General features: G+C 41.9%; 1 protein-coding gene across 1 annotated transcript; it reads left to right on the top strand.

Annotated features, from left to right (window-relative positions):
• The first annotated feature begins 17614 nt into the window (after nt 1-17614).
• LOC103703083 (CEN-like protein 2) lies at nt 17615-19217 on the top strand. Its single transcript, XM_008785782.4, has 4 exons — nt 17615-17931; nt 18048-18109; nt 18412-18452; nt 18603-19217. Exons 1-4 carry the CDS (start codon nt 17731-17733, stop codon nt 18818-18820), a joined length of 522 nt encoding a protein of 173 aa, XP_008784004.1. The 5' UTR covers nt 17615-17730; the 3' UTR covers nt 18821-19217.
• Nucleotides 19218-20150: the final 933 nt, after the last annotated feature.

Below are 20150 nucleotides of genomic sequence, written 5' to 3'. Positions count from 1 at the left end.
CATATATAAATTATTTTTATTTAATCTTGGTAGAGGTACTGGATTTTTCAAAAATTGAAAATTACATCAACTTAGAAAAAATATGGTCCAAGGAATACATGTAAACAGCCCTTCCAACAACATGACTGATATATATTCTATATTATTTCTATTTTTAGTTAGGGTGGAGAAATATCAAATAAAAATATTATATCTCAGGATGGCAATTTATAATCTCGTTTTGTGTTAAATAGGTTTAGATTAGAAATGAACTAACTCGAGTAGATTGTACTAATTGAATCAGCTCTAGATTTATGATCATGAGCTGTTTCACCTATTTTTTTGACCTATATAATTGTTAGAACTGTCATGACCCATTTAGCCTATTTAAACTATTAAACAATTATATAATTTATTTATAATTTATTTAGATCATTTAACCTACTTCAAACTATTTATTAAACAATTATGTAGGTCAAGCACTGGTGCTTATTTAATTAAGAGATTGGGTTCAGTTTTGAATCTTTGATTCATTTGGTAAATGGGTAAGATTGGCAGTAAATATATATTTGAGCTATCATTTATTGCCTCCCTCGAGTATATCAAGTTATCACATGCACAATATTATTTCTTTATAGACAATGTCTTGCTAACTCTCCAGGGACACCAATGATCCAAAGTTACACATACATGATGTAGAATTGGCTAGTTCGTTGCCAGTTTGATTGACCCTTTGGAGTTTGGATAGTTAGATGTACGACCCGAAACACTTCTTGCTCAGGGCTGGGTGCCAACCTGCTAAGCTAATAATTGTTGGCTATATATACATCGAATTTGAGTGATTTGCTTCAAGTTCAATGTTTTTTTTTCTTTTTCTAATCAGCAGATGGAATCCAAGTATAAAAATGAATCCAAATAAACCAAGATATCCTAATACATGGATTGGTCTATGCTAAGATGTTGGACCTATGTTACCAGCTAGACTTTAAAACCTCGGAGTGGTTCTCAGCTCAGAGATCCTAATTCGTGCGGTGATTCACGTGGTTACCTTTACAAAAAGCTACAGAAAAAGGTGAGAGGAGGGTCCGCGGCCAGGCGTTTCGGTGGTTTGACTCGCATGGAGGGAGCACACGAACGCACGATTTGGACTGTTACTGAAACGCCCCAAAAAGCCCCGTGACGATGGTTGCATGGAAAACCTTGGGCGGGTTCCTCCACTCAGACTCAGTTAAAGCTATCCTGGGCAGATATGATGCCTAAGCAATGGCTGATGGCATTCGTGAGGCTGTTTTTTTTTCCAGGGATCCACTCCACCCATCTCACTTAAGAACAGATAGGTTCAATTTAGTTTTTTTTAATGCTGAATGGCTTGAGAGGCCCATTCACTTAATGATGCGAATCTTTTCTATTATTTAGTATCAGACGGAATCCAATCTAATGAGCAGGGTCAACAGTCTCCAAGTCCAGCATGCTTCAACTTTCCATACAGCGAAAAATTATATCTTATACCATATGCATCTTATCACCCATCTCTACACCAACCAGTTTTTTTGTTCCTGCAGGCTCCATGCGGCTTGTCTTAGATTATCGCCCTCCTCACATTGCCATAGAACTCGAACTGTTTCTCATGGATGCGGTGCGCATGGTGTAAGATATAATTTTTTATGTATAGCTCATGGATTTGTTTAGATGTGTGTGATGTCTTGTGTACTAGCGGAAGGTGACATGAGTTTTCAACTATGATGATGTTTTAGAAATGAAATATAAATGAGCTTTCAAGCGGAATACGCTACATGGTTTACAGTTTTCTTTGAGTTTTCGGTCATATCATGTCATATGTGGTGATAATTTTCTGTGCATCCTTATCAATCTGAAAGGGTTGAAACAAGAATAAAGGTAGTTTGAGAGACTAGATAGCTCATGTGGAAAATTTCGGGGTGAAACCCCCTTTAGGACTTTAGAACGCAGTTTATATTAATCCTGTATATCTAATAAAGTTTGATTTACTAAATCTAATAAAGCTTGATTAGGTAGTTACTAAATCTAATAAAGTTTGATTAGATGGTTAGTAAATGTGATTAGCTAGAAAGAGACGAAATATGACCTCTTTTCGGTGCATTCCAGCGCCGCCAAGAAAGCCCTTTTTGGGTCCCCAAAGAAGGAAGAAATTGTACTTCTCTTGCAACGCTTTATAAAGAAGCGTTCTATTCAAGGACGTCCCAGGGGACCAGAATAGGGTACATCACCCAAATATTCCGATGGATACATCTTGAGATAGCCTTGATTCCAAATATTAGGATGGAGCCGGACGGTGGTGCATCACATTCCATTGGAACATAGGAATAACTTCGTGTCATAAGATTCAAAATCTCGAAACTGTTTCTATAGATTATGGAATCCACATGCAGATTAAAAAGAAAAACAGAGGATATGATAAAAATCCATAGGGTTTTGGTGTTTATTTTGGGATAAAATGGCGATCTTTTGCACAGTAGTCCGCAGATCGCCCTGGTTTTTTATTCCTTATTATCTGTTGTTACTTGTGAGGCTACCCATTTATACTCAAAAAATAAAAAGAAGTCAAATGGTTGCATCAAAAACCAGAAAAAAAGCGTACGGTGTTCTTCACCTAAGAAATCCCACCTCCGAGTTTTTTCGAGGTCAATTTTGATGGATGCATGCTAGACGATGGTAGAAGGGGAGGTACATACTTTTTAATCAGATGCCCGAATTTTAGGATGGTAATGGCCGGCAGTTGCCAGATTTTTAACACCTCGGCTTCGAAAGCTAAGCTGAGGACGGCTTGGGTTATGCTCGGTAAGAACTGTAGGCTAGAGCTGTAATACTCGAGAGTAACTCGGCTACGGTCACTGGTTGGATTCAGCGGAGCACAGATTGTGTGGGCAAGTGCCACCCCCTGCTTCGAGACATCTGGGCTATGAGCTGTGGCGAGGTGGCCTTCTAGGCTATGCATGCATACAGAAAGGCCAACGGGGCTGCTGATTGGGTGGCCTCATACATGGCTAACCATTTCTGAGATACCTTGTGGGTCGGGAAGAGGGAGCTGTCTCGTGCGCTCTAAGATGTGTTGTCTTTCGATTTTTTTGAATCATCTGTCTCAGCCATAAAAAAAGAAAATAATAGAAAAAAAAGGGTGTTCATATTTAAAAACTTCACTGTCTATGTCTAAAGTTTTTTCAAAAAAATATATATTTACTTAATAACTTTAAAACACCACTCAGGAAGTAAGGCAGGAATAAGGCACTTCCCTAATATTATTAAAAAGTATGATAGTATTTACAGAGATAAGAAATTTAAAGGACAGTGGCATCTACAATTGGGGTTGAGAGATTGGGAGCCTACAGTACATTCACTGGAAGTCTGGCGGCAATAATTGAGATACAGTGTTCCACAATGTTCTATGGTTTTCCATCATCCTGCTTACACATAAATTTTCTCATGACTGGTGTCTGGTAGGTGTGAAGGGTTTCTCAAAGAAGATTGCTGATGGTAGACTTTCTCTTCAGGAAAATTCTTGCATTCCTTTCATGCTAAATCTGCGCATCACAATCATTTGTCCCAAGCTTGTCTCATTGACGGCATCATGCTTTGCTTCAGAAAATTAGAAAAAACTAAACATACTCTCTAAACTCTAGGATAATAATTACAGACAATTCCCACACATTTTTCATGCCCCCGAACTTTTTCGGTCAGCACTTATGAATGCACATTGCTTTGATGAAAGCAAGTGATTCAGGATTCAAGTAAGGCTCTTTCAGAGGAGACCCCACAAATTTGAACCACAACACCACCCTCAAAAGAAAAGTGCAAAAAGGATGCCTTTCCCTTTAACCATTTCCCTTCTCCGTGGTCCTTCAGCAACTTTCTGGGAGGAAAACGCATGCTGAGCCTCCACCGATCATACCTACTTCATGGATTGAATTTGTTGGAATACAACAACGACGGCTGGTACCCAAAGCTAATGGTCATATATCAACTGAGCATCTCAACTACTAAAGTTTCCAATGGCTAATTGTGCTTAGCCGTAAGTTCCAACATGCCTTAAAGACCATGTTTTCATATGTGGAGATAAGAATTTCCCCTAGTTCGAAAACAGGTGAGCTTCTTATATTTGGAACATGGAACACTGAAATTTCCACAAAGCACAAGACTTTCATTCCTGACTGATCTCTTCATTCTACGATTAAAGATTGGTCCATGTGTTTGCCTGCTGCCCATCTACGGATTTGCTGCCCTGTTCTAAAAGAGAACTGTGACATTATCATCATCATCAACAACAACAACATGAGAACAAATGCTCAATGATATATGGGAGCAATATGCGATTTCCCTACACAAAATCAAGAGAACCCTTGGTGCTCTACATAAAATCATAAGGTGTCTAATGCAAAACACTTGAAATGGAATCTGTTTCCCAGGTTGCATGTATTAGCCACAACAGGGTCAACAACACATGATAACAGAGGCCAGATTCACATGCTTGTGGTTTTGAAGGTCAGATATTGTGAAAGAGATAACAACCCTGAGGATATAACAGTATACTCTTTCAGCCAACCTTCAGCCCAAGTATTTTCTCTCCTTTGTTCATCAGGATTTTTTCAAGGATCTTCGTGGCCTTAGGAAATCGCTTCTTTCCACCTTTTGCAATTGCATGGCTCAAGATTTTGAAAGAAACTGCATCTGGTTCAGTTCCTTCTGTTTCCATGTTAACCAGTATCAGGAAGGCATCCCACTGTCTACCCAATCCAAATGCAGCATCCATTATAGTGTTGTAGTAAGAGATGCTTGGTGTAACTCCACACTCTAGCATCCATTCCTCCAAATGCAGGGCAGCATTAACATTCCCCTCCTAGAACAGGCCATAACTAAAAGATCCATAAGCGATGACACCAGGCACCAAATTCATGAAGTATTCTGTATGCATCTGCAAGCAACCCTTTCTTGCAGAGGCTGTCTACTAAAGTGGAATAAGTAGGCCTGTGTCCCTCACATATCATATGCTTGAAGAGCTTCTTAAAGCATTCTACAAACTTGTTACAGAAATACCGCATCAAAACAAATTATTTTGGCAACTCAAGCTTGATTCCTTCAACATCCGTATGATGGAGAATGCTGTGGATCATCAAAAAGTTTCCTTGCTTGCAAGCTGCAGGCAAAATGGTACTAAGTCAGGTCCATTGCCACCCTAGTCAAAATGATCAAAAGCTACAATGCCCCATCAATGTTCTCTTCCCTACAAAACCCTTCAAGTGTAGAGATATGGTACAATAGTTGGCCAAACCCTTATATACAAACAATATTTAATGCTTCTCTCACTCTGCTATCACAACACAGGCTATGGATGTAGATTTTCTAAGGGATAGATTTCCACAACATTTTTTCACAGGGCTCGTTTGATTCGCGGGAAGCATTTTTTCTCAAAGAAATATGATTTCTGAAAAGCAGATTCCTGAGAAGAGGATGCCTGAAAAAGTACTTTTGGCATGTTTGGTTAACCATGGAAAAGTGACAGATTTCCAGAGTGCTTATGTTTGGTTGACCATCTACTTTTCCGGAAAAGTTATCTGTAATTCCTATTATACTTTTAATAAAAATTAGATCTTTAATGCTTTGGATCAAATAAGGATCCTTGATTTTTCGGATCCTTTTATAGAAAAAAAGTTATGTGTAGGGCTTTTTTGGAAAAAAAAATAAAAATGTTTCGATTTTCGAATCACGAAAAAGTAAAAATGCATAGATAATCTTGGGAACTTCTCACACACCCAGCTTTTAGCAAATTGCTAGATTAAGCGCAGCAGGTGAACAGATCGGGAAGGTACCTCTCTTCCATAAATTGAACCAATTCATGGGTTTTTGGAACTTATTGTGGCAACAAAGCGCATGGAGTGGTATGTTTCATGTGACTAAACCTGGATGACAACCTTCTTTACCCATGCTCTAAAAAATGCCGCCTGAATCTAGAGAGGAATTTAATTAGTTTGCACGACAACATCAGCCATACACACCATCATCATCATGCATATGCACAAAAAGTGATAAGCTTCCTTCCACAAGAGGACTAACTATTGCAAAATCCTTGCTTTCTCAAACTACGTTAAAAAACACCCAAACTGTATAGCTCTACCAAATTTGCATGAACCGAAAAGAATGGGATCGTAAGTGTACACATTCGGACATTAGGAACTAAACTTTTCTCCAAACACTGAAATAATATGTGATAAGCCTCTCTAGCTCCGATCAGTTTAGAAATTCATGAATTCAAAATTTGTATTGGAACGGACTCACCAGAAGAGTCCAAATATTCCGCGCAAGTAGAGGAGAAGCTCAATCTCATAAATTCGTAGCTGCCATAACAGCTGTAAATTTGAATTTCAAATTAATTCAAATGTGAAGTTCAAATTCATTCAAATTTGGACTCACCAGAAGAAAAATTCTTAGCTGCCATAACAGCTACCAAATTTGGACTCACCATAAGAGAAATTCTTAGCTATCATAATAGCTGAAAATTTAAATTTTAAATTCATTCAAATTTAAATTTTGAATACGCTATATTTGCATAAATATGTAAACATGATGAATGTAAAATAAAGAAAAAACAAAAAGTTCTTTCTCGCGACTCTCATCTTGAATTTCTTTAATCCGTAACATTGCCAAGTAATCAAATCTTAGCATTAATCCTAATACGTCGAACGAGAGTTCAAGGGTACCTGAACTCGGCGATTTCTTTGTCAATCTATTCAATAATGCCAAAAGAGCGAGTTGAACGTCCAGTTATTCGGATAGGATCCAAATTTCTTCATCCCCTCGCAAACTTTCCCCGATTCATCGAGACAAAAACACTAGCTTATATAAGCTAGAAATGCAGAAGCACATTGTAATCAAGACCACTCGGTTCCATGAGCTTCAGAGCGCCCAAAGCTTCGACCAAGTTCCCACCTTTCGCGCGCTGTTGCATCTTCCAGCGAAGACCCGTTCGGGCCGATTCCCAGCGCTCGTGGCACCTCGGGGTGCAGCTCCTTCCGAAGCTCTGATCAGGAAACCGGAGATGGGGCTCCCAATTTGGATCCAGAGAAAAAAAGATCGGATTTTGAGCTAGGTTTCGAGCATAGAAATCAAAATTGAATCTTTCCTCAGGAAAAATCCAGAGCTTGCGGATTCGAAGCGAATGGCGTCTCGCATGGGAAACAGAGAAATGCATGGAGATCCAGAGAGGGAGAGAGGTGGCCTGGTGATCGCCACTTGGGAACCCTAGCTCTCTCTCTCTCTCTCTCTCTCTCTCTCTCTCTCTCTCTCTCTCTCACCAATTTCGCCTCTCAGACCCTCCTCACGCCTTGCCCTTGAAAAAAGCAGACACCGAGCGCCAAAGCCCCTCTCCTCCCTTCTTGTGCCTGGAAATGGGCCAGAGATCACCCTATCCGGCCGGGCCGAACCGGCCCGGTTAGTCTTCTCCGGCCCGGAGCGGCCCGACAACATGGACTTGAAGGTTGCCTATATCATACTATAGTATATAGTATTGTATTATTATTATATTCTATTAGTATAGTATATTATATCATACTATACTATACTATACTATTACTATACAATACCATACTATACTGTACTATATTATATTATCTTATATAGGCCCAATGTTGTTTTTTTTTTGGATCAGATCACCGAGTTGGGTTATTCAAACTAGTTTGGGGAATGTGATTTATTCATATAGCTTTGGCATAAGTGTTTCAGAATAGTTACGTAGATATGGAAAAGAAATAAAAGATATGATTGGGACTGAGTTTCTTGCTCATGGACAAGATTTGGACTCCATTCCGAACAGAAAAGCTAACAGGTAGGATAGACTTTAATATCACAAATCCCAAAATCTCTCATGCGCATGAGATGATCCATCCTTGCCTTTAAGATTCCAGGAGCCTTCGTATTCCCAAGTGCATTGTAGATATTTTAAATTAGAGTTTAATGTGAAAAAAAGGAAGGATAGAATGCGAAATTATTTTGAAGCTACAGGAATTGGAGCTTCACAAACCGTATACTCCAGAGTTTGAATTTAGGCTTAAAAAAAAAACAACCTAGCCATTTTGTATGACATTATAACTATCTCCAATATATCTAATTATTGTAATGCCAAGCCTGCATTTTTTATATTATTGCAATGTAACATACCCTCCCCCCAATTGTGGTCAAGGACTCGCCAGGGGTGCCTACGTGGTAGATGATGGGAAGTAGTTATTTGAAATCTTTTTTTGTTTTATTGAAAAAAAAAAATCTCACTTAGACTAGTTGAGTCCCTGAGCCCTCACTATACAAAAATATTATCCAACTATCTTTCTTCCTTCCATTGCTCCCACCGACCTTGGAGAGAGCAAGTAATAAAGAGAGTGAGGGAGTAAGATATATGGCTTCCTCTTTCGACATCTTACGATGGCAACAAGGTGGTGAGGGGACTTACCCATCCCTTCAATGACTAGGGCTGTTAACGAGCCGAGCCGAGCCCGAGCCTGGGAAAGCTCGGCTCGGCTCGTTTCACAGTAGCTCGGGCTCGGGCTCGGGCTCGGGCTCGGTAACGAGCTCTGTATTGGGCTCGGGCTCGGGCTCGCTTGGTAAAGCAAAAGCTCGGGCTCGAGCTCGTAAAGCTCGTTTTAATTACGAGCTCCTGAACGAGCCCGAGCTCGGGCTCGAGCTCGGGCTCGGTACGAGCTCGGTGGTCTGTTTCTTGTTTCCTTGAAACAGCATAGAAATAATTTGAATAATTGAAGGCTCTTGAAAAAAGGGACAAAGAAGTACAAGAACACAATACATTGATAATTGTTAAGAATGCATAAGATGTGCTCGCGGCCTTATAATCAATAATGGTAACCACAAACAGCTTGCATCCATGCAAGATCCCTTGATGTCCCACATCCATATACGAATACATGGTTCTCTTATGATGTCAATAGCATATATAAGATAGGCATCATGGCATCCTAAGATCAAAATTACATGATACTGTTATATATCAAAATGATCCTGGTTCTGCAATATGATGAAATTGACATTGCTTTCATGATCCTGGTTCTGCTTTCATGAAATTGACATTGCTTTCAAAATGATCCACCTTTCTCATGTTTCTCTACCTGTAAGTATCCAAAGGGAAAAGAGGGTGCACTACCAAAGAAGTGCTTGGAAATGGATCCATAACACTTTCCCCATTAAAGGTGGAGATCTAACATGAGTACATGACAAAATATCGGTCATCCTCAACAAACTAAAAAACATCCCATACAAATCAAGTTCTACAAAAGAGTTCAAGAAACACAATAAACATAATAAATCTCAAGTTCTCAAGTACTCTCGTTTAGACCAGTCTCTGTGTTCCATTGCGTAAACTCTTCATCAACCTGCAAATTAAACAAGAAACCAGAAATTATAAATTGAAAAACTAACTACTAAAAAATATATTAAATACTATAAATGATACTTACATTTGATGACTGCTCCAATCCAAGCTCTTGACGCAACCAATCTCCAGTACAAATCAAAGCTTGTACAGTCTCAGGCTTCAAAGAGCTACGATATTGATCAAGCACTCTACCTCCAGCACTAAATGCAGCCTCTGAAGCAACAGTAGTAATAGGAATGGATAGTATGTCCCGAGCCATTTTTGATAGATAGCGAAATTTTAAAGTGTTGGCTTTCTACCAATTTAAAGCATCAAACTTGTCATAGTCTTCATCACTAGGCTTGAAAATATCTTCTTCTAGATACATGTCCAACTCAGTTTTGTTTGAAGGAATAGCATTCCTATGTTGTTGAGCCCACATATGAAATCGATGATTAGCCCTTCTTTTTTTTTTCAGTTTGGAGGAGATACTTAGGATATTGCTAGCATCAACATCTATTTGTCCATCTGAAGATACATATTCCTTGTAGAGCATATCTAAAGCTTCATGAACATCATCAATATGGCGTTGAAAAACATCCTCACCATAAATTTGTGGAAAACAAAATACAATGAGCTGCATTTTATAGCGAGGATCCAAAACTGCTCCAATTGCCATTAGTAAGTTACAGTCTCCCCAATACTTCTCAAATTTTTCATTCATTCTTCGAGTCATGCGCATCACAAAATCTCTAGTATCAAAGGACATATCATTTAATTTCTCCTTCACTCTCCAAATTTCATTAAGGAACAAATTTGAAGTTGGATAAACAAGTTCATTTGCACTATAAGCTGTAGAGGCATGTTGATCGAATTCATGTTGGCCATCTGACATTTCTTGAAAAATATAAACAACCAATCAAATTACATATTTAGTACATAAGCATGCCATACTGCCATACAATTATACAAAGCCTATTCAAGGCTAAAACAAAATCAAACAAATTTAGACGCCAATTCATTTAAACACTTGAAAGCATAACATTCGGCCCTCCTCCCAAACAAATTTTCATAAAGAAATAATAATAGATAAAATCAAACAGTGAAACAGATGATGGACGGTTGAGGAGTTGAGGACTGAGGACTGAGAACTGAGGAGCAAAGAGATGATGGACGGTGAGGGGAGAAGAGGAAACTCACCAGCAAGTCGGGGTCGGCCGGTCGCCGGTCGGGGGTCAGCGCTGCAGCAACTCAGCAAGTCGGAGTCGGGGAAGATCCGGGAGGAGCAAGTCGAGGGATCGAGTCGTCGTCTCGTCGAGGTCCAGCCGTCCAGATGATGGAAGGGGTGAGGGGTTCGGAGGAGAAGGAGGGCCGGAGGGGTTTGGAGAATTGGAGGGCGAGAGGGGTTTGGAGGGAGGCAGGGTGAAGGCCTGAAGGGGGGTTTGAAGCCTTGAAGGGTTTGGAGGGGGGGTTCGGACTTTCGGTGGTGCTGTGACTGCTGTCTGTGGAGTCGGGCTTCACGGCCGGCGGCGCGGCGTGCGGGCGAAGGGAGGCGGAGCGCGGCGGGGCTGGGGCTTCAGCCTTCAAGCCTTCGAAGTTCGAAGGCAATGGGGTCGGGCAGACCGGAAGGGGAAGGCCGGAAGGGGATCGTCGCCGGAAGGGGATTGTCGCCGGAAGGGAAAGGCCGGAAGGGCTGGGAGGGATGGGAGTCGAGTGGGAGAGGCCGAAATCAGGGGAGGGCTGGGAGTCGAGTGGGAGAGGCGGCCGAGAGGGAGACAGGAGACTAGGGCATGAGCATCTGGTGAGTGGTGATCACTGATCTGGGTCGGTGGACGGTGGGGGCTGGTCCGACTGGAGAGTGGAGAAATCCTAATTTGGGATTTGGCCCATTTGAGAAATTGGGACTCGGGCTCGGGAGTCTGGACTTGAGAGGGGGCTGGCCGGGTGGGCCCATGGCCATGGGAGACTTCAGACTAGGAGTCAATCAGCATTCAGCAAATAGCCAAAGGCCCAAGCTCGTTTGGGCTCGTGAGCTGCTCGGGCTCGAGCTCGGATGTAAACGAGCCTCATATTAGGCTCGGGCTCGTTTGACTAACGAGCCGAGCCCGAGCCGGGCTTTTACCGAGCCGAGCCCGAGCCGAGCCCGAGCAGCTCAGCTCATTAACAGCCCTATCGATGACAATGGCTACCTCGACTACGATCCTCGTCTCTCCTCGCAGTGCTTTGACACCTACTTCTCCTTTGCTACTGATGAGGATTCGAAGGACCCTGCAGATGACTCCCCTCCACCACCTTCCAAGGGGGGCAGGCCTTTGGCAGTAGAGGCGATGATTTCTCCATCTGCCACACCTCCAATGACAGCAGCTTTCCTCCCTCCCCTAAGGGCTTCTGCTACCGCCCCCCAATCCATATCCAGAATTCGCATCTTAGATGTCGGTGTGAGGTCCAATAGTTCCACATTGGAAAGACTCGTTCTGGAGCCTGAGCATATGAGGCGGGTGTGTCCAAATCCTGTAGATGCATTTTAGGAGGAAAACAAAACTGGGGAGGGGTGAAGGATGCTTGTGTGAAGCCTCGAAACCGACCAATATCTGGTAAGGGAGCCTCGTATTCCCACCTCATGTGGCCCCCATGTGGGCACTGGGTGCCTCACGTGCCCCGTGGAGGCGGGGGCGTGATATTTGGTATCAGAGCCGAGGACGACTTTTGTCCAATGGTGGAAAGGGTGTAAGGCCCAATAGTTCCACATCGGAAAGACTCGTTCCAGAGCTTGAGCATATGAGGTGGGTATCTCCAAATCCTGTAGACGCGTTTTAGAAAGAAAAATAAAACCGAGGAGGTGTGAATGACGCTTGCGTGAAGCCCTGGAACCGAAAAATATCTGGCAGGAGAGCCCTATGTTTCCCCCCTCATGTGGCCCCCACATGGGCACTGGGTGCCTCACGTGCCCCGCGGAGGCGGGGGCGTGATATTTGGTATCAGAGCTGAGGACGACTCTTGTCCGATGGTGGAAAGGGTGTGAAGCCTAATAGTTCCACATCGGAAAGACTCGTTCTAGAGCCTGGGCATATGAAGCGGGTGTATCCAAATCTTGCAGACGCATTTTGGAAGGAAAACAAAATTGGAGAGGGATGAAGGACGCTTGCGTGAAGCCCCAGAACCGGACAATATCTAACAGGAAAGCCCCGTGTTTCTCCCATCATGTGGCTCCCACATGGGCACTAGGTGCCTCACGTGCTCCGCAGAGGCGGGGGCGTGACAATCGGAATCCAACATGAAAGCCTACAATATGGCGGATCATGATAGGGTCTTTTTTAGACGGCCCGATCCTATTTCCCCCAAACAAGATACAACTAGAGTAAGGGTTTATCCTATAGGACTGGCAGCGATGAGGCTTTTTTTTTTGTGGTTCTGCTTTTCTGATGCTCTCTTTCTTAATGCTTCTTTTGAATTGCATTGATTTGTCTGAACATATAGTTCTTGGTCATATCTATCTTGGTGATATGATCTGAGATTGGAGTTGATATTGCTTAGTCCTATCATTTTCTATTTTTGTGTTTTTGTCTGACCAATCAAGCTTCATCGAGATTCTCATTTACTTTTGAGCTCCCTTTTTTGAAGGGATCACATCTGAGAAGAGCTTCCATTACATAATGAGAGAGAGTTGTCAAATATTTATGGTAAGAAACCCAAGAAGTTGGTGAATTGCCCTCTGATATTTCTATGACTTGAGATTTTAGAGTTGATACTCTTTCAAGATTTCGACTTTTGTATCTCTTGGATTAGGGTTCATGGCAGAGGTGCTGGACATAAAGGTGGGCTCGACAGAGGAGGAGGTGGTTCATGGTGATTGATGTGCGGTTGTGAAAGCCATGGAAGGGTTACTAGGTTTTGGCACATTAGTACCTCCAGCACGTCCTGATCTCCATTGGAAAGAAGATGAGCTACATTGCAACAATGCAAAAAATGCAGCGTTGATATTATAACAATTAAATATGCAAAAAGATATTTACATTTCCATACAAAATACAAAAGATTATATCTTTAATTATGTAGATGATGTCAATTATTCCATGGTGCATGCCACTTTAGATGGACTGTTGCATTAAGATGCATTTGATCTCTTCTGGAGGAGGAAAACAATTGTCTTCTTTCACTCCATAGACAGGTTACCAATCTTGCCAACAAGCCATTTTATTGGGTTTTTTTATTATTATTATTTTTTCCGGCAAATCAACAAGTCTCTCTCAAGTTGGACATGTTGCCTGTACGCTCAAAGGCTATACTCCTGATTTAGCTGCAAAGTTTTAAACTTCAAACCTTTACCTTGCCTCGTTAATCCTCATGTCTTTTCTCTTTTATTATTTTACATTATCATGATTTTATAATCTGGGTATGTTCCCAACTTCCATTTTCCCCTTTTTTTTTCCCCTAAAACACAACATTCGATGCCGCTTGCCTGCAGGAACAATGAAGTGTCAGGTTTCTAACCGGCTAGGAGCAATGCTAGGGAATCACAAAAAAGGACTAATTAAAAAATAGCTGATGTGGTTTACACTTTTTTTATTAGCTAATGTGTTACCAATGTTGCCATTAACATGAGCTGTCGACTATTATTAAATGTCTCTTTTTTTGTGTGTTTTCCTAGCATTACTCATTTTATGGCTAACTAGGGGTTGGGGAGAGGTGCACATTAAAATTAATCTTTTTCTCTGTAAAAAGATAATAATTTTATTGGACTCCGTTGCTATATTTCAAATCAAGTGTCACTAGACTCAAATTCAGGTTATTGGTACCAACCATCGAAGTTTTTATCAATTGCTCTAGTTGCCATCCTTATATCTTTTTAATCCTTTAGACCTAAATATATATGTGGAATCCAATTCTTTTTAATGTCTATAAAAAAGACATATCTTAACTCCATTATTAAAGTGAATGCTAAATTTGATATCGGACCATCCGCTGTCTTTTCAAGAGAATTTTTTTATATAAATATATTTTTTATCTAAATGTATCTATCATGGGGCTTATCTCCACCTTTTAAAAGAAAAGGAAAAAAATATAGTAAGGAAAAAAAATGTTTCCCATGTAATCAAAGTTTGAGAATTTTTTAAAAATCGAGATCATAGTTATTGTTCTTGTATCTTGTTCTATAGGGCTGTTTGGTATCTAGTAAGTAGAGTTATATTCATCTCAAGTTATCGGTGTGAGTCAATCCATTTGTTTGGATGTCTATAACTCAAATTGCATAGTAAGTTGAATTACTCATTCGGTTGCAACTTAGAGAAATATTGCGGTAGATTAATTTGTAGTCAAATTGGCTGCATGATAAGTTACAGTAGCTCGAGTAAGTATTTTAGTTAGAAAAACAAATATTTCTCTCCTCCTCCACCTTCTCCTCCTTCCTCTCCTCCCTTTTCCTTTCCTACCTTGCTCTTGAGTCTCTCTTTGTTGTTTCTCTCGATGCTGCTGTCGATCTAGGTCACCTTCGAGAAGCCCATGGCTATCTGCCCTGTTTTGGACTTCATTTTGCTTTTCTCCTACTCCACTCCATCACCTTCTCCTTTGCCGCCATCCACCCTCTCCTTCACTTTCTTTGCCCTTCTCAAGCCCTCCCCATCCATTTACAGATTGTTCGATGGAATATCTGTCAAAGATACTTTTTTTTTTTTTTTTTGGGAGATTTCTCAAAATACAAGAAATGGATTTTTTTGTAAGTCAACTATGCAACTTAAATTACAACAGGACTTAAGAGTTGCTGTAGAATTTCAACTATAGGCTCGAAACAGTCCTCGTGGGAATACATGCAACTGATTGTATTTTTAAGTTTTTAAACTCAACAAGAGCAGCGAGGTTGGCGATTGATTTACTTAGCAAGTTAAAAGAAAAAAAAAAAGAAAAAAAAGGGAGAAAATGAACACTGTTCCAATGAGCATATAGAGGAAAACTAGAGCAAACATTAACCCCGACTTAAAAAAAAAGTTGCTTACGTGGTATGCTCGTGGTCATGGGACGTCAGGGGCTGTGGTTCGGCTCGCCCGTAGGATATCTCACGGGAGCACCATCCAATTCTCCAACTTTTTGGTTTTTTTTTTACCTTTAAAATGGCAAGCAGCGATCAGTACTTGAAGTTGGAAAGCAATCAGTAGGCCTCGGTACCTCAGTTCATAAAACCAAAGCAATCAGTACTTGAAGTTCGCCTGGATTCCTCTAATTTGCCAAAGCAAAGTGCTGGTCATTCATAAGACCGAGTTGCTCTCGCCTTTTCCCACTCCTCCCTTTTGCAAGCTGGAACTCGAAGTACTTCTGCTCCTTTAAAAAAGAAAACGCACTCAACTCCCCTGAAAACCCCTGCAAGTAATCTCTTTTTTTTTGACGGAACACTGAAACCTCTGATCTCGCTTTCTCCAGCAATGCGTGGCTTCATTAGGCAGTGCTGCTAGGAGTTTCAATTTAGTCCCATCTAGATTGGCATGGACCTAATCTAAGTGAGCTTCCGTCGAAATTCTCGCTCAAATTTGACCCATCACATAGTGGCTTCAATATGGGGTGGATCTCTTTCCAACTTGAGTCCAAGTAATTAAAGATTGCACATAGAATTCATTGCCAGAACTATGTGCAAATGTTTTTTTTTTTTTATTGAAGCGGATGATTTATACATTTTTAGTATAGATACATTCAATAAAATCAGAAAATAATAAGTTTCGAAGAGCTCCAAGCAGTTTCTCTTCTCCAACCTATAAAGTACCTCCAGAATGGCTAGTCACATACGAGGCCACCCAGTCCATGCCCTTATTTGTCTCTCTGAAAACATGCTTGGCCTGAAAGACTACCCCATCACTCAACATAGTCCAAATATTTAGAAGCAGAGGGTATGTGCAAATGATTCATGTATCTCCTAATGGACCCATCACTGATAGCTATCACCTGACATAGTGCAGCTCATCGGCCGTGAAAATTCTAGTGTTTAGATGTTTTTTTTTGTTGTTGGATTTGGTTAGATCAGATCAAAGCTTACACTTTATTTCCGGACCATGGTAGGCAGACGCATTGGTGTTAGCTTTATCTACGGGTTGTGCTCAAATTGATTAAGTCGACATATGGTCAGATTTAGGTGTGTTCGATTTGAGTGTCTGCAAGCACTGCTCCTTATGCATGCTTTGCCCCATGTCCGGATTCAAGAAGTAGGCTTCAGCGAACCAATGGGTGAGAAAAGATGAAAAGGCAAAAAAAAAAAAAAAAAAAAAAAGGTTGGAACATAATGGGCTGTACGCGCGTGTTCAAGAGGTGGAATGCCAAATGGAAAAACACCACAAAGATGTACTTCTTTCCACCATTTATGGAAGCTAATCCCCTTTTTTTGCTTAATTAAGAACCATTGGATCTCTTTACTCTGGTAATGGCATCTCGGCACTAGATTGGAGCCACTTTGTGAAGTGGAGTGGTGGAGCTCCTTTATGCTCCTCTCTGCTGCCCTCAGAAGGAATAATCACCATTAATGGCAAACCCCTTTGGGTGCAATGCAGTTTGGGAAGGTTCCTGCAACACCCAACTCAGACAGTCAGTCCCCCACTTTTTTGCCTTAAGAGAAAAAGGGCGGACTGGCTGCTTGCAGTTTGGGAATGCCCAAAGGAAGCTCCACCTACAAAATATATATCCTCCTTTGTGCTCGATAAAACTATAGGAAGCCAAGTCATGCTCCAAAGAGAGGAAAGGTTCCCCACGCAGGGAATTTCATGTTGTCCTCTCCTCATGATAAAGAAAAATGACCCCCCACTTTTTTTTTCTCATGCCAAAAATGAGGTTTCTCAACTATAAATGGGAGAGCAGAAAAAAAGAGAGAAAAACTTGTAAGAATTCAAAGTTCAGGATGCTTTTGTCATTTATTTTATTTTAACCTAGACGATGCAAATGTACACTAATTTATGCGAGAATAAGAAACCATAATATTATTAAAATGTAATATGTTCAACAAAAACTAATCATTTGCTAATGGACCAACTTTCCTTAAGTAGGCATTTACAACCAAATAAAATAAAGATAGAAATGAAGACACATGTATGGCTGTGTGTGAAATTAATGACATGATCAAGGCAGCAAAAGAGATTCTTCTAGTTGCCTTTTTTAAAGTTTCATATTGATTAATTCCCGTACCATGCCTCACAGTTCTCTTCTTAGGTTTGTAAATGGGCATTCTCTTTTAAGTTTGTAGATGCGCATGAGTGCTCTTCAACACTATAAATAGAGAGGCTTCTACTTCAATATTGTGCAACAAGAAGCCCTCCAACCCTTCAAGGGACGGAACCGTTCGCTTCCCAGAGGATCCTTCCTCTGTGACCTCTGATTTCTTGTCTCGTCCCGCCTTAACCATGGCAAGAATTTTGGAGCCGCTGATTGTTGGGAGGGTGATAGGAGAAGTCCTGGACCCCTTCAACCCCAGTGTGAAGATGGTGGTAACCTACAACTCCAACAAGCTGGTCTGCAATGGCCATGAGTTCTATCCTTCTGCAGTCGCTTCCAAGCCCAGGGTTGAGGTCCAAGGGGCTGACATGAGGTCTTTCTTCACACTGGTAGGCTTCATCCTCCTCCTCGCACGTTTTCCTTTAAACCCAACCTTATCACTTCTCCTGCACCGTCGAAGTCTTTGAACTCATCGATCCTATGCATTCTTCATCTATTTTTTCAGGTCATGACAGACCCGGATGTTCCTGGCCCTAGCGATCCTTACCTGAGGGAGCACCTCCACTGGTAAACCCTAAAAGACCCTCTCTAGATCTCCTCCGCCCCGAGAAAAAGAGGCAAAAATAAGTAGCGAATTGTAAAAGCATTCTATATGGCGCATACCGTCATGCATGCATGTACGTAGATAGGTCATGCATGCTATCTGTATGTATATTATAAAATGCGAAACCTTAATTTATCTCCAAACACTTCATGAATATATGCATGTTTAAATGCGGACATGTATGCATGCATAGAAGTGGATATGGTTGCTTATTTGCCAATGTCTTGCGGCTAACCATTTGCTTTTGAATTTGACCATCGAACAGGATCGTCACTGATATTCCAGGCACCACTGATGCTTCTTTCGGTGGGCCTCTCCTCCATCTCAGTACTGTCTCTTTCTTTTTGCGCAAGAGGGGAGAGAGAGAGAGAGAGCGAGTTTGTTGAGTGCTGACCGCGATAGAAAGCGAGTTATCTGAGTCAGGGATGGTGATATTAATTTGTTATTTGAACGCAGGAAGGGAGGTGGTGAGCTACGAGAGCCCGAGGCCCAACATAGGCATCCATCGCTTCGTGTTCGTTCTCTTCAAGCAGAAGCGAAGACAGGCCGTGGCCCCGCCGGACTCGCGGGATAACTTCAACACCCGCCGCTTCGCGGAGGAGAATGACCTCGGCCTCCCGGTTGCTGCCGTCTATTTCAACGCACAGAGAGAGACTGCTGCCCGGAGGCGCTAAATCCTATAGCTAGCTATCACCTCTTTCTCTCTCAAAATCTAAATATTCTCCTTTGAACTTCCTTTCTTCATGCAAAAATAATAAGAAGCTAACTCATTGTGAGGGTCCGTTAGGTTCTTTTCCTTCCTTTGCAAAGTTGAGTATGACGGAGGACAATGTTGACTGGGAGCAGTGCATGGATTTGAATCTTGCTGTATTCCAGAATGGGACGTGTCGAATGGGAAAAGGCTGAGAGGCGTACAAACCTCGGTAGGCCACCCACCCATGGCTTTGTGTTGTTCTTAGTACTATTGGCCGGTTGATGGCTCTTTGACTGTTGGTGCTGTTGGTGTTACTTTTTCTGGTGTAAATGCGCTGTTTGCTTTCATATGATAAGATTTGCCTGCCCCTTCTCTTCTCTCTGGCTCCATTTATGCTCGACTGTGTGCGACTTTTCTTTTGGCATGCTTTTACTTTGTCCAGGTGCGCAATTCCCCGCTAAAATGAAGACGTGGACCAGGGCCAGCATAGCGAATACACCTGACCTGTCTTTAGCCATCATCTGGAACTCGTTGTTCTGATTGGATGAAATTAGGTCGCAACTCACGGCTAAGTTGACTTTCCAAGCAAAGATCTAGATCTAATTTGCATTATTTATTTGTATGGGGGAGTTCTTCCAAAGACGGGGATTATGCCGCTAGCGCGCCGGCTTTCAGCACTCTAGCGGCAGATACAGAAGCACGTCCAATTAGGGTGGAGCCTCTCTTTATGAAATCATTTGCTAAATCTTTGTTAAATATTCCAGCGACAGTGCCCGCATCCAGGACAACCTAGTAGACTCGGGCGCTGGTCATGGTACCCGTCACGGATCTCCAACAAAAGAGACGTGGCGGGACAGGAAATACGGAGGGACACGTAAAATCCAGAGGATATCCCAACGATGATGACATCGGGAGGTGCGTGTCGTCTCACAGAAACGCAGGACGCCCCTACAGCGGCAGGATCCTAGGTAATTACTGTCCATTTGATGTGTATGACCGATCCCAGTGCTCGATCACCAACCAGAGACCAAGGACGAACAAGATTCGCGGGGGTTTCCTTCCGATCCGACACATCTTTCTCGTTGCACGATATCTCCGCCCTTTGCCCTCCTTCCTCCAGCCTTATTTTCGAAAGGATGCCGTGCCGTCCAAAAGGACCGACCGGGAAGGGAAGTCCTAGCTGTCATCGGCACGGCTTGGGCACCAGGCCACAAGATCCTAGCCTCCAGTCTCGCTCCACGCCGAACTACGGACGATGCTGGAATCCTCTCCGTCTTAGGTATCATTGGAACAAGTTGGCCTCCAGGCCA

The sequence above is a fragment of the Phoenix dactylifera genome, chromosome 10 (genome assembly GCF_009389715.1).
Source record: "Phoenix dactylifera cultivar Barhee BC4 chromosome 10, palm_55x_up_171113_PBpolish2nd_filt_p, whole genome shotgun sequence".
NCBI lineage: Eukaryota > Viridiplantae > Streptophyta > Magnoliopsida > Arecales > Arecaceae > Phoenix > Phoenix dactylifera.
This window is presented reverse-complemented; position numbering and strand designations above follow the sequence as displayed.